At 38.3% G+C, this 15,933-nt stretch overlaps 1 protein-coding gene across 2 annotated transcripts; it reads right to left on the bottom strand.

The window, feature by feature from the left end:
- Nucleotides 1–5,679: 5,679 nt before the first annotated feature.
- Nucleotides 5,680–15,000, bottom strand: LOC122658770. Of its 2 annotated transcripts, XM_043853878.1 has the most exons (6): nt 14,885–15,000; nt 12,128–12,279; nt 6,394–6,449; nt 6,213–6,308; nt 6,052–6,147; nt 5,680–5,973 (listed from the first exon to the last, which is right to left on the bottom strand). In XM_043853878.1, exons 1-6 carry the CDS (start codon nt 14,989–14,991, stop codon nt 5,890–5,892), a joined length of 591 nt encoding a protein of 196 aa, XP_043709813.1. In that variant the 5' UTR covers nt 14,992–15,000; the 3' UTR covers nt 5,680–5,889. The 2 variants fall into 2 exon arrangements, with proteins under 2 accessions (XP_043709813.1, XP_043709814.1); XM_043853879.1 differs by lacking the exon at nt 6,213–6,308.
- Nucleotides 15,001–15,933: the final 933 nt, after the last annotated feature.

The following is a 15,933-nucleotide window of genomic DNA, read 5'->3' as shown; positions in this document are numbered from 1 at the left end:
ATCATCCTGACTAAGGTCCAACATGTTCCAAAATTGAAGAACATCTGTAGGTAGAGTTCTAAAAAGTCAGCAAGAGCACTCTGGTTGAGATGAAAGGGCAACTAATTAATAACCTCTATCACCTTTAGGGAAACATTATATCAAGTGTTACGTAAATTTATAAGTTAGGAGACTTGGATGGTGATATCACTTGGTTATGGTGACAATTCTAAGCAAGTGAAGTTTGTTGTGTGGTAAAATGTTGGAAAGCTAGACTTTTGATGGATTCTGTCTTCGGCAAGCAATGCAAAGTTACGTTCAGCATAATGTTCATAAGACTGAGGGTGCAATGGATTACATGCACTCGAACCTTTGAAGTGTGCTCTCTATTGCCTTTTATTAATGATTTTTTGAGAAATGTCTGGGTGTTTTTTTTTTTTGAAGCACAAAAATAACTTATTTGTCAAGTTCAAGCAATGGAAGGGTTTGATCAAGAAGCAAACTTGTAAGAAAATCAAGCGCCTGAGGAGCCAAAGGACTGACAATGTTATGGAATTTTGTGAAGATTAGTTCAATAAGTTCTTAAAAAATGAAGACATGGAGTTACATAACAAAAGGGTGCACCCAATGCACGAGGCTCCCATCACTATGGGGTTTGGGGAAAGTCGTAATGTACACAACCTTACCTTTGCTTTTGCAGAAAGGCTATTTCCAGACTCGAACCCATGACCACTTGGTCACAATGGAGCGACCTTACCGTTGCACCAAGGCCCTCGTTGATCACAATAGAGTTACATCGCACTATTGTAAAAATACCATAGCATGCGGAAATAAGTTCAACTAGTTAAATAAGCTCTTCAAACATTGCACTCCCATGCAGAACAGAAGGAACTCTTGGAAGAGCTTGCTGAGTCTCTAGGTGCATCTGCTAGATAATGTATTACCTTGCCTTGTAGTCAAAGCTTTTTTAACTTTCAGGTAACCCCAAGGGGTAGCTCAGTTGGCAAGGTGTAACACCTCACAATTAAGAAGTCATGAGTTCAAACCTCCTTGGGCCCTACCTATCCAAAAAAAAAACTTTCAGATTACTTACGAGACTCTGGGTGGCAGTTGTAGCAACAGATCAGGGAAACAATGGGGGCCTTGTTCTATTCATCTTCAGCCAAAGCTTGTGATCTTGTGCTCTTCTCTTGTTAGGTTAAAAGGGATTTTCTTATTAATTCTTAAGGTATCAAATAATTTGTAATCTTACTTATGTTTACCCTTTTAATATAAAATACACTTCTTTTTTAAACAAGGGTAAATCATGTGATTTCACATTGTACTCGAAAAATGTGCAAGACAGCTTTTGATAGACATAATAATAAGTCACTTTCAAATTATTTGAAAAACCCTTTTCTACATTTAACTCAAAAGAACTTTTGAGAATAAGATAAAGGACAATACATCAAATTCTAAATACATACGGAGATGTAATTTAGATAGTCCCTAAGTTAAACGAAAGATGAGCTTATTCTGCATAGGTTGTTCTTTGAATTCCACTATGCCATTTGTAACGTAACAATGTGAAGCTTTAAGAATTATCTACCAGACACAAATGATTTTTATCGTCTTCTTTCAAACCACTGTAGCACATCAATATAAATACAGAGAATAGATACAAAGACACCCAGAAAGAAGCAAGCAAAAACACTAAGGGAAAAAACAATATTTACATCAAAGTCTGATATTCAATCCAAGATCTGTCCATGAGTCAGGAACTGTTTAATTTTGTTGATCCCAGACAGACATTGAGAGAGGGGGTGAATTAGGGTCTAAAAATTCTGTACAATTTTAGCTCCCTACTATATTGCACTAGGTGTAAGTGATGATCTGTCACTCTCAACACACAATGGTTTGTCATAGAGCTAACTTGCACAATCAATCACACAATATTCACATGCACACCTGCATTGCAACCACCATGTGGCCAGGCATACCAAGTTGTGCACATCCCTCCTGCAGCACACAATACTTCTAAACAAATACAAGAACAATACACAAGATATACGTGGTTTGACAAGTTACCTACATCCACGGAGTAATACCTTACTCAGGGTTTTGTATTTACTTAATACTAACTACGTATTCAACTGCAACTACAGTCCAGGTGATGCAACACTTCAGGCTGTAAATGGATAACCGAAAATCCAAATTCGATCTGCATCTATATCTGTTTAGGGACATCCGTATTCATTTAGAGATATTCAAAAAAAAAATCCGAATACTCCGATAAAAACCCATCAAAAAAATATCTGAATACTTTATAATAAAAAAGTAAATAATAATCTTGAGGGTTTTCGAAGATTCAACGGGTTCTAGGATATGAGGAAAAGAGAATCATGGTCTAAGAGATATGGATTGAGAGTGAACCGCTAGATGGGAGGAAGGTCCGGGTTACACAAAGCAGAGATGTAAACGGATGGTCGAAAATCTGAATTTGATCTGCGTCCGAATCTATTTAGAGGTATTCGTATTCGTCCAGGGAATATCCAGATCCGATCACATCCGTTACGTATCCGAGCCGAATCCGATCCGTTTATAGGCCTAATTACACCTGCTTCCATGGTTTAACGTATCGGTGCAATACATACCGATACGTATCCTTTAAAAAAAAATAATAATAATGTATCGACTTATCGATATGTGTCGATACAATACAGTTGATACATATCGATATAGTCGATAGTCGATACGTACTATTTTTTATTTTTTATTATTTTTAAATGTATCAATATGTATCGATACATATCGATATGTATCGTTACATATCAATATATATCAACCGATACATATCGATACGTATTGATACTTAAAAAAGATAAGTTTGGTCAAACAGTGAATCTCATCATTACTCATGTCCTTACTAAGGAAGATCCAAATACCCTTCTTGAGTTTAGTGAAAGGGTCGGATCTCATTGCTGAAGAGATTCAATTTTCACCATGGGTGAATGAAAACTTTGTCCAATTTTATTTTTTGGCATCGGTAATGCTAAGATAGGAATCTACAAGATAAGTTAGGTCAAACACTGCTTGACTAAGGAAGGAGGGCTTTGGCTAGGAAGAGTGGCTGATTGGAACATAGCTGGACTACTATGGCACAATTGAAACCTAGCTACAGGTAGGGGTGTCAATTCCAGACTCGGCCCGACAGACCAACCGAACCCGCCCGGATCATCATGTTTAGTAACCGGGTGGTCCCGGTGTGGACTGTGGAATCCTAGCCCATGGGCACCCGACCGGACCGATTGGAATTCTACCCTGATCTATTTGCTGGTTTTGAAACCTTGTGAACCGAATATTTATAAATTTTAGTGGCGTGTTGGGTCTTTGGATGATCGATCAGGCTAACTTAATATGGGCCATGAAAATTTCCAGCTCTTGGTCGATGGATTAGGTTATTAACACACATATATATTATAATATGGTCTCACTCTCATATCAAAACTGATAGCTTGATCCCATGTAGCATGAGTAAGCCCAGAAGACATTGGACTTTGATTGGTATCCTGATTAACTTATTCACCCATATTTTGAGGACTGCATGATTAGAAATTTTTTTCCACCATTGATAAAAAAACTAATAAACCTAAGCAGCGAGGAAGAAAAATATAAGTTGTTTACTCTATTACTCTTAATCTGTTAAAACCCGTTTAGAGTTAAACATGCCCATAGCCTGACCTAGTCCAATGTAGCCCGATCAAACTCAATCAGGCCCAGCCCGAATATTTAAACAAGCGGTCACGGTGCAGGATTTAAGCACCGTGAGGCCTGATCGAACCTGACCGATTGACACCTCTAGCCACATGAAAGCAGAGTTTATGGGACCACTTAGGTCCCAGGGTGGGAACCTCAAGAACAACTCCATTGCTCTCTTTCAACCCCTTCTCAATGGACACATCATCTATATACATATAGCTTGATCTCTATATTTTAGTTCTACCTCAAAGACAATTATAGATGGTGGAAACAACCTAGCTAGAGGTAGGATTGTGATCAGAAGCTTTTGTTTTTTAAATGAGAAAAGGAAAAAATATATATTAGTTGATTAAGGAGAAACCATATACAAAGACTTAGTTAGACAAGCCGACTTAGCAAAGTTGTTAGCTATAGCACGACAAAAAAGGTCACCCTTAGGAGTATAGTGAATTTCAGGGCCTAGGTTATGTATATACAAGAGATCTTTTAGTAATGATTGTGGCCAAGGATTAGATGTTGGAGATGAAAGAAGATCAACGATTTGTTGATTTGAGCACCACACTTCTTTAATCTTCAACCCCAAGTTTCTTGAGAGATCAGCGATCTATTGATTGTGATCAGAAGCTGCTTGGTCAAATTCCTCCCTCTCATGATTTCTTCTTGGCCTCAGATATCTGTTTGATGGATTCCCTGTGGCAAGATTCGGATCGGTGACACCTACTTTTGGTCCAATTAATTTCGACCTCAGTGGAAATTGGCTAAAAACACTTCAAAACCCTAATTTCCGTACAGGATTAGCCAAAATGGGGATGATTTTTCAAACCGTATGTTTGACAACAGTGTCATAACCATAGATCATGGTTCAGGGAATCGTTGTCGGAGGCCAATTTGTATCGATATCAGTAGAGACTGATACTAATTCCTGACCAATATGATACCGATCCACTGACAAGGGTAAAAATGTACATAAAACCAATTTTCTTTAAATTTTAAGGATAAAACCATCCGACCCATACCGATTCAGGCTGATCAAACATGCTTACCGCGCAACAAAGACAAAAAGATATGAAGAGCAACAATGAATTTTATTGTTCCCATGTTCTTACTCAGTTCGATTCCACTTCAGCCAAAATGATCTGGAATCAGACAAAATTGACCTGAACCCTAGCAATCTGATATGAATCGACTAAATTTGAATCTGCAAGACTGAAATTCGCTGATCACAATTCCACTGATCCGATCACTTTCTCAAACCATGGTTTGCAGATTAATTTATTTTCCAACAGGGTTATGAAAAACTAATCGGTCAGCACCAATTTCAATTTGAATTGAATCAGAATCAATCTCAAAACCCTAGAATCAGCCTCTCAGATCTGAAAACCTTGTGATCTGATGAGAAAAACCTGAAAAGGGATCAGTCACAGCCGATTCCAATCCGATCTAGTTCCAATTTTTGAAACGTTCATTTCCAACCAATTAATCTCGGATGAGATTAGTTGGATAATTGACCATTGCCACGGCAACACAGTTCACAGGTGATGAAGTTAGCCTTTTGCTCTATTATGTACCATTTATGCATATTAGGAACAGCCACACATTCTCTGCTTCAAGAAGAATGCCAATGGATATTATTAAGCTTTATCAGAGATTAGGGGACTTCAAGAGACAAAGTTGCACATTATTGATTCCTCTGGATCCTTCAAAGATCACCGGATTCAGGTTTATGGGCTGCAACATATCAGGTCAGTTTTATCTGCTTCTAGCAGCTTCAACCTGTCATATGTCAGTGACCAACCCTGAATTGGAAACCATCATTATTGGAGTAGACGAGCCATAAAGCTAGGATACTGCAAGGTTATCACTGACTCGACGAATGCAGTGGATTAAATCAAAGGATTACAGCAAGCTCCCTGAATGATCTGGTGGTTATAGAAGCATGTTAGAAGTCTCATTAATCAGCTAGACCTTTTCTGAACAGTATATCTTTTGACAACTTTTCACTTGGGCTAAGAAGATTCAATACAATGTTCAAAAACACAGCAAGTGAGCAGCAGCTTCGTTTCCTGTTTCCTTAACTCCTAGAAACCAAGCAAATGTGCTTTGCTTTCTTATGATTCTTCATCTTCCATCAATTCATGTTGTCTAGGACAACCATTAGTATCAGACTTCCCATCAACCATTGAGGGGAAATTTTCTAGCAGGACTCATGGGTTCACCTTTTTTTTGGATCCTATTTTTTCCAGAGCTTTTCACCATCTAGAGTGAAAAAAAATCCCTTAATTAGAAGTAGTTAAAATGCATAAAGTTAAGAGATAGCTGCTCAACCACACATACCTTCTGCCCTTCGTTTTTCTTTCTATTCTTCTTACATTTCTTTCGCTTACTTCCTTCCCCTTTATCCTGATTTTCTCCATCTTCTTCGCGGGAATCCTGAAATTCCAGCAGCCATTCAGAATAAGAAAAGTAAAAATGGAAACATTTTAATTACTTATTACCTTTTGTTTTCTTCCTCTCTTCCTTTTCTTCTTATGTATCATCACCTTACTTTCTATTAATTTACCTTGTTTTTCTACATCTTCTTCACTGGAGTCCTGCAACTTTCTGCAACCCTTTAAAAATGAAAAGAGAAAAAGGAAACATCTTGATAACTTCTCACAGGATTTTAAATTAAAGCACCTTAGAATCATCAAAAGAAGTCACATGCCGAATTCTTCCAGAATTTGGAACTGCACCTGAAATGAGAGATAATCAGAGATATCCACCTGTGCACTTCTCAAGTGACAAGTCATAACCACATTTCATTCTAAAAATAAAAAATAAATAAAAACTGCCAAAAAACTATTTGCAACCCATAATAATAAACGTATACCAAGATGGTGTGCTGCTAAATTAAATGAGAGAAATGTTCCTCAGATCATGACACTGGACAAATTCTATTCGTTTTACAAGCTGGGGAACACCCTCCCCCCCCCTCTCCTTGACAATGAAGCATCAGACCTCACAAATTGTAATATACCCTTTCCAAGTATATGCAATTGAACAAAAACCTAATGTTTTTTCTTTTTTGGTAGGGCAAAAAAAAAAGAATTATATTCTGCTGGTAAGCGAAAACTCTTTTTCATCCACTGTGTAACAATAAAGCAAGTAATAAACCATAGAAGAAGAAGAAGAGAAGGAGACGATGGGAAAGACTGCAAAGAGAAGTCGCAGACTTCCCTTGGTGGTCTCTCCCACTCTCAGTTGTATTATTTAAAGGAAAAATTACAACTCATGAAAGTAGAAACCTTCACAGAAATAGCAACTTAACTAAAATAGAAACCTAAAAGAAATAGAAAGTTTGAAGTGTACATTACACATAATACGTAGTACTTTCAAAAAAAGTAACATCAGCACTAACAGACTGCCGATGAGACAGACTGCCCATGAGAAATAGGGTCATAAACCCTGTCCCCTTTTGAGTCCGACAGTAACCAAGAAAAATACATTTAGTGGCACGAAGAGATAGTTTGTCAACGCCAGGATGTAAAATATGAACAAAGCAAACACAACCAAAAATACGAGGCTGAAGATTAAATAAGGGTGTGTTTGAATGTAAAACAGAAAAAGGGATCTGATTGGCCAAAACCGACGAGGGAATACAATTAATAAGAAAACATGCAGTAAGGACTACATCATACCAAAAAAATTTTGGAACATGCATGTGAAGCATAATGAACCGGGCAACTTCAAACAGATGTTTATTTTTCCTTTCAGCAACCCCATTTTGTTGGGAAGTATACGAACAACTGGTTTGATGAATCATGCCTTTGGACAAACAAAACTCAGAGATGTCTCATTGAGTAAATTCAAGAGCATTATCAGAACGAAAAACTTTAATAAAAGCATCAAACTAGGTTTTTATTTCACTATACAAATTGTGCAACACTGAAAGAAATTCTAACCGATCCTATAACAAATAGACGTAAGTCAACCGAAAATGGTCATGAACAAAACTAACAAAATAAGAAAATCCTAATCTATTTCTGACCAACAAGGACCCCAAATGTCAGAATGGACCAACGAAAATAAAGACGAGCTACGAGGAACACTATGAGCAGGAAACGAAGAGCGATGACGCTTCCTGAGTTCACATGCTTCACACTCAATATTGGAAAGAGAACGACAACTTGGAACCATCAACTAAAGCTTGGATAAGGAGGGATGTCCAAGACGAAAATGCCACTGAAGAGGAGATACACTAGCAGTAGAAGGACCAGTGCCATCCAAATAGTATAGTCTGCACTGATCAAGCCCTCTACCAATCGTCCTCCTGGTCTGAAGGTCCTGCAAAACACAATAAGAAGGAAAGAAAGTAATGGAACAGTTAAGTGACTTGGTAAGTTGACTAACAAATAAAAGACTTAAGAGGCATTTTAGGAACAAAAAGAACAAGAGAGAGGTTAATGGATGAGGTGGGAGAGACCACCTCATGACCTGTCACTTTAGTAGAAGTTCCATCAACAAGAACAACAGGAGAGGAAGTATTAAGTTTAGAAATGGAAGAAAATAGGTCAAACTTACCAGTCATACGGCAGGAAGCACCAGAGTCAATAATTCATGAGGTGGAAGTAGAAAAAGCAAAAGCGGAGTTACGTGTGTGGGCTAAGGTAGCTGTAGAGTAGAAGAAGATGTAGATTCAAACTATTGGAGACGCTTGAGAATTTTGTTATAGTCATCATGTGAAACAGACCCAGTGGAGGAAACTCCTAATATAGATGCAAGGGTTGAGTCGCCTGTAATGATGTGATCAGCAAGAATGTCGGTGGTGGCAGAATTGACTAACTCGTTAGCCCAGTCTGGTAAACCATGTTTTGCCCAACAAGTGTCAACAGTATGATTAGGCTTCCCATAATAAGTGCACTGCCGAGAGGATTTGTCAAATAGCTGTCCACTTGTACCACGACCACGGTACTGACCACGGCCGCTACTAGAACCTCGGCCGCGGGCAGTAGTGAATGCAAAACTGTACTTAGCAGGAGTAGAAGAAGCGATCATGGAAGGTGTAGTAACCAAATGATGCAAGCAAGAGAAGACCTCGTTGAGATAGGGCACCTTCTCTCCAATAAGAAGCTGACTCCTGACAGCTTGATAATCAGGGTGAAGACCAGCCAAAAACTTGAGAACATGAATCTCAGCCCGTTGTTGCTTCAATTGCTCCAAATTAGTAGTGAGGGGTTGATATACCTGGAGCTCTTCAAGGAATCCTTTATATGTACTGAAGTAGTCATTCAGAGATTTATCACCTTGGGAGAAGTGGAACAGTTTCTCAAAAAGTTCAGAGGTGCGGGAAATATTTTTCTCTTGGGAGTAGCTTTCACGAAGATCTTCCCAAACACCTTTAGCATGTGTGTGAAACATCACATTAGCAGTAATATTAGGTTCAATAATGTTCCATAACCAGATTTTAATAGTAGAATTCTCACGCATCCAATCATCGTGAGCAATAATAGTAGTAGGATCCTTCGGATCAATGATAGGAGGGTCATCAGCGAGGTACTTGATCTTACCCTTTGCATGAATGTAAGCTTGGACAGCTTGAACCCATAGAAGGTAGTTAGAGACACCATTCAACTTAATAGTAGTAATCTGAATATGTAATATATCAGTGGGAAGCTTAGTCTCAGCCATAGAGGGCCAGAACCAATAAAGGAACAGCAACAGTAGAATCTGTCAAAACTAGTAGCAGGTAGCAGATACAGCAGTAGAGACAAAAAAAATCAAACAAATATACAATCTCCAGCCGGCAGGGTGTAGCCTTAGGAATTCAGAACTGGAGGTCAAAATGACCTGAAATAAGAACCGAAGGAGGTACTATAATAGGGAAGATAAAACCCCAAAATATGAGCCTGATAGTGCAGGAGAACCAAGAGATATAAACCAAACAATAGGTCTGTAAATTGACCAAAAAATAGAGCATCCGGTAGTAGAAGGGAGAAACTAACTTCCAGGAAATCAAGCCACAAGTTGGCCCTCAGATTTGGATCGAAGGTACCTCTAGATGATAGGAAATAGCTCCAGGAATATAAACCTCATCAGCTGGGAAGAATAAAAAAAAATAACTTGAACTTCAATAATCTAGCAGAAAATTCCTAGATTTAGAAACTGCAGACAAAATCTTCATAATTCTGACTTTAGTAGCTTAAAATCTTCATAAGCAGCAATGGTAGACAAGAAGAATCCCTAGTTCATATGTGTACTGTGAAGAACTAGGACATCAGCAGCAGGTAGGCAGCACAAGGAGTGCTGCAGACAATATCAATTCCTGTCTCTGGAAAGACTCTCAAAACCACATGAAAGGAGGATCGATCTTTGGTTTATTTACTGCTCTGAGACCATGTAACAATAAAGCAAGTAATAAACTAGAGAAGAAGAAGAAGAAGAGGAGACGATGGGAGAGACTGCAAAGAGAAGTCGCAGACTTCCCTTGGTGGTCACCCCCTATTTAAAGGAAAAATTACAACTCATGGAAGTATAAACCTTCCTAAAACAAATTACAAAGAACTAGCAACTTAATTAAATAGAAACCTAAGAGAAATAGAAAGTTTAGGAAGTAGAAGGTTTGATGTGTACATGACACATATGTACCCCTACGGTACATATGGGTCATGTACCCCCCACGAGGTAACTTTAACACACTGGAGCATAGAAATTAAAATCATGATCAATTTAAGGTAACTTCTTAATAATTAAAGGTTCAAAATGAGCTGTCAGATTAAATTCCCACCCCTCAAAGGTAATTCCAATGTCTAACTAGAGTTCATACTCCACAATTAAGTGCTGGTCTGAGAGCCTTTTGATTACAGGAGTTAAAGTAGTGTAACACAAGCCAACCAAATGGTGTTAAATTAACACCAAGATGCAACATACATAAGATATTCCATAGCAGTTTGACTTGTCAAGGATCCAAATAAGAGCATAACTTGAACAAGCCAATTGTGTGTTACATGCATGCATGTCTCTCTCCTATTGCTGCAAGGATTATTGTCCCTCTCTGCCCTCGTCCACATTGCATGGGAATTGTACACGTGGCAGCTGTAGTAGGCAATAGTAGTTATGTTAGGAATTCTGTACGTGACCAAACAGTAGTTATGTGAATAGTTATCGTAACTAGAAGTAATGGGTTTAGTTGGGACGCTCTCATCATGAGAGATGTGGGTGACTTGTAGTTATCTAAACTAATTTGTGCTCTTTAAATAGCTTGTGTACTATGAAATGAGAGCAGACTTGAAAACTCCTAATTTATTTCTCTAGATCTTATCTTGAGAAGAGGTGGGTTATTTCCTAATAAGCCCAGACAACATGTCTTCATCTGTAAGGCCAATCTATTATTCTATTTTCTCTTTACCTCAATTCCTATCTCCTTGCCTTATCTCTTCGCTACATTTTTTCCCCTATTTTCTCTCCACTTCCCACCCTTGTACGTATTATCTGGTATCAAGATGATGCGTGCATGCGTAGGAGATAGGAGAGATAATAGGGAATGAGAGGAAATAGGATTGAAGATAGAAGATAAAAAATATGCATAAAGGGGTTGGCCTTAAGGACGAAGCCATGGCGTCTTGGCTTATTAGGAGGTAGCCGACCTCTTCTCTAGATAATTTCAAGAGAGAGACTTTAGGATTTCCATTGCTTACCAATTCATTCCAGATTATCGCTATTTAATAGGTTTACAATTAGTTAAGACAACTTCCTATAACTTCCTACAATTTAACAACTCCCCATCACACATAACTACTAAATAACTACACATGTAATCGCAACACCCACATACCCTACAAAAATGCAAGTCCTTTTATTTATCAAAATTATTGTAGGCATGGCTTACCCGAATGAAGAAAAGGATGACCGGCTTACGAGTAAGTAGTACTAAAGTCTGTTGGTCGGTAGGGTAAAGTTGTTGAGGGGGAAGGCCTGCGCAAAAGCCCGCTATGGATCCGGGCGAAGTAGCAAAGCTGTTGCAGGATGCAGACCGATATAAGGAACCTGTCTTTGACACCTTGCACCACCTACTTGAGTCACAAGTTTGGAATGGGCAACTGGGGACTCTACAAATTGAACAATGTGAAGAGAACCTTGCGATTACTGGATTACTAGTAATCACTGCTGCTCACTAAAGTCCATATCTATGTGGATATCAATATATCACTCATGTCACTGTTACAAGACAACGATTATAATAGAAAAGGTTTGAATAAAATCATAAGAATACCCTACTACTCCCATATAAACCACTTACAAATAACAATTCCTTACATGCCCTACTTTCATAGAACTCCATGTATGCACATAACAGTTTGGCCTTTTAATCTTGATACATGAGAAACACATATAATAAAACAAGTAAAGTCTGACAAAAGGGCAAGTAAACTACCATTTACTGTGTCTTTCGCATTTTTGACAGCTAACTCAAGAAGATCAGGGTTTATAGAATCTAATCCACCAGGTTTCTGAAGTTTTCTTTCAAGGAACTTCGCCAAAGCAGCAGCTTTGTTGGTTGCCAGTGGTCCACCTGGGTGAGAAAGCCTAAACCAAAAATACAATAAGGTGGGCATTGATAAGACAGGAAAAAGGTACAGTATATTATAGGAAATTATCAGCGCCACCCCCTCAGGTTTGCCAATAGTTTAAACACACCCACAAACTATTGAAATATCAATTACCTCCACTGCTTTAGAAAACAAATTACATATACACACACCCTACAGTTAGTCAAGGGCTGTTAAGTAGTGATGTCAGCAGGTTAATTTTTTCTTAAAGACAATGCTGCCCTTTTTATGATATGAAGTACCTATTCTACCCTTCCAATTAATAGAACCAAATACCCCTCCTTCCTCAACCGAATACCTCAAAACACCTCTGCTACCGTCGTCAAACAAAGAAACCCTACATACCGGTGACCAAAGAACCCGGCGTCAACCGATGAAGGTTGAGAATACCACAACGAAGCTCGTCCTCACTCTGGCGAGTACTGAAGATGCCTCAGTTCCCCAATTCCCTTGTTTCTCTACTGTAAATTCAAATTTTTGTATCTGTGAATGCATGAAATTAGAATTTGGGAAGGAATCATGTTTCTTATTCCAATTTGAAGTGCTATTTCGTTTCTATTTAAGCATTGTAAAAGCCAAGGCTCAGATTTTTCTGCAACATAGCTAGGGGAACCAGTGGTGAAAAACCATTAAAGGCAAAGGGATTCTGATCTGGATCGAAGGATGGGAAACCTGGGATTTCCTTGCTGTTCATACTCTGTTTTCTGCGCAAAATAGGTATTGTTATCCCTATCAATCGAGTGCTGTTACCGATTGTTTAATCTCTAATTTGATTTGGTTTAATATCTCTGATCCTATTCCTGTTATTGATATTCAAACCCTGTTATTAGAAGCTTTATTATTCTCTGATTTAAAACTTGCGGCTCACCTGTTCTGTGTCCCAGTTTCAGCAATAGAGTTTTGTGAGAGTCAGGCGGATCTGCTAATCAGATCCTGCCATTGGCCTGTATCCCCCTGCTACATATATCACAATTTTCTGAGATTTCTCGATTCTAGAATTTTTCATTTTTAAAATTAGTTTTAATTCAACAATCTGAATTCTACTGGCATGATTTTAATAAATTTGGTTGTCTCCGTTTCCTGGATCTTAAACCGAGAGATTATTGTTTTTTCAAAACTTCAGTATCTTCCTGTTCTGGTCCTCCAACTATAAACCATGATCTTCCCTGCAGTCATAATGTTTCGTCCCACTTGGACTACTTGATCGCAGCAGTCCAACAGAGTAGAAGATATCTTCATCGAGTAGAAGATATCTTCATCTGGTCCAACTGCCGACATCCTATCATCCCACCTGCAAATGCAAATAGATTTTGTTCGAATTTCATGCATTCACAGATCCAGTGTGCAAGTCACAAGGATGGAAGAAAGGAGGTTGGCTACCCTAGTCCCTTAACAGATTTGAAGTCCAATGCTAAGAAAGTGATTGTGGGCTGGTTTTTTTTTATTTTTTATGTTTTAGTGTAGAGGGTGATTTAGTAAATTGCATTTCAGAGGTTCTCACCGTTAAAAAATGGGTAACGGTTGATATTTCGATACTTTGTGGATGTGCCTTAAAATATTGGCAAACCTCAGGGGGTGACGCTGATAATTTCCCTATTATTATTATTTCTAATCCGCATTCAACAAGTTTATGGTCTTGTGCAAATCAAAGAGGCAAGAGCAAGCAAAAATCCAAGTAAAATTGCTGCAGTATTTTTCTGATTATGGGGCCTGTGAAATCAATTGTTCTTTTTTTAGTTACAGAATCATAGTACTCCATCACAAAGGATGGAGGAAGTAGTTGGTCGAAAGAGACCTCATTTGGACATAATTTCCACTTAGCTTCTTACAAGAAGAGTATTTGGCAATTGAATAAGTAAAGATCAGTAGTTAAATAGCATTCAACCACCAGGTTGATAGAGTCACTAATATGCCTCCTAAGCAGTACAACCAGGAAGAACTAGGTGTTATTTGCGTACAATGTAACAAGGATAGATCTAGGTCTTTGCAGGAACCAGAATTATAATATCCTTGATGTTGAGGAATGCATTTGTATTTGAATACAACAACTATTTGAATTTGTTTGCTACCATTTGACTAGTTTAAACATTAACTGTAAATCCATATCCCCTCATTAAAGCTAGGATAGTTCTTCTTTATCCAAACTCTACAACTTATAGACTTCATCCATCTGTAACACCATTTGTAACAAATCCTATTTTCATATACACCTCATCTCATTAATCGAGGATGAGAAGAAATACCCAAACAATTATTCTTTACACATGATATGAACGTAAACACAGAAGATGCTTTTATTGAACAATAAGTCTTATTAACTTGCGGCTTGTCAACAGTAAGATTTGTATCCCCCTTCAAATAGGGATTTGAGGAATTAATGTGGAAAACCATGCATCCTAGCAGATGCGACTGAATAAACCCTTGAATTTCAAATTAAAGAAGTGATCTATCTTGTGGAGCATAAAGGGAGAAGTTTGATTTTCTGAGCAGCAAAACCTAGAGCTAGAAGAAATAGATTTAACAAGAAAAAATCATAAATCAAAGATGAGAAGAAACGGAAAGATTGGAAGCAAGCAACGGACCTGGGGCGAGATTGAGAGGGAGGAGGCGCGGATGGCAGAGGCGCAAATTTGCTTCCTCGCAACGCCCGTCTTTCCTCTTTCGTTAGGCTTTCCAAACCTCCAGTCATCCCTTGGCCCTTGCTACGTATATCTCCCTTGAACCTTTCTGCCTTCTACTGCTTCTCCAACCTCCAGTCTGCAACCCTAATTCGAAACTTGAATCGTGACTCGTGAGGTCCCAAGTCCCAACCAACACAGTACAACACGCTCCCTCTAACCGTCCAACTCGCTACTTGAAATCCTGAAACGGCCGAGTGGGTAACGACTTCGTATCAATCTATGAATATCGTTCGCCCTTTTATACATGATGAAATGGAATGGATTAGATTGATATTATTCTAGATACACGAATTTCATTTAATTAGATCTAATGTAAATTCTATAATTTTTTATTTTTTTTTTGGGTAAAAATTTATCTTACTCGAATCTTTAGAATTCTTTCCGGCACTTAACCAACAAAGGATATGGGACGCAACTGTCTTCAAACTTTTTTTTCGTGATAGTTTTTATCTCCTAATCTTATTCCTATTTATAATAAGGAAAAAAAATTCTCTACAGTGCCCTAGTGCCCTAATCTGGTGGTGCACTACAGTGCCAGCTTGAGAACTCGACATGTGGAAGATGCGATATCCAACGGTACCAAGCTCGAGAAGAAAGAAAAGGAAAAAAAAATATCTTGCATCTAACTTGCACCATTAGATGAAACTTCTTCCATATGTCGAGCTCTCAAGACCGCATTACAGTGCGCCAAATGCCCGCACCGTAGAGGAATTTAATCCTCTCTATAGAATCCTTGTCATCTTAGTGGGTGGAATTAGGCATCCAACCATGTATTGGTTATGTGGACCATCGAACTAGAAAACCTTCCCCCTTATTTTTAAGGCAAAAGTTGCAAATCGACAATTGGATAGACTGCATGCCCAGTTTTGTAAATAAATTCAATCAATTTACCCCCATATATGATGAATAGGCATGCATTTTCATGTATATCCACTAACAACTATTGATAC

This window comes from Telopea speciosissima, chromosome 4 (assembly GCF_018873765.1).
Source record: "Telopea speciosissima isolate NSW1024214 ecotype Mountain lineage chromosome 4, Tspe_v1, whole genome shotgun sequence".
Lineage (NCBI taxonomy): Eukaryota > Viridiplantae > Streptophyta > Magnoliopsida > Proteales > Proteaceae > Telopea > Telopea speciosissima.
This window is presented reverse-complemented; position numbering and strand designations above follow the sequence as displayed.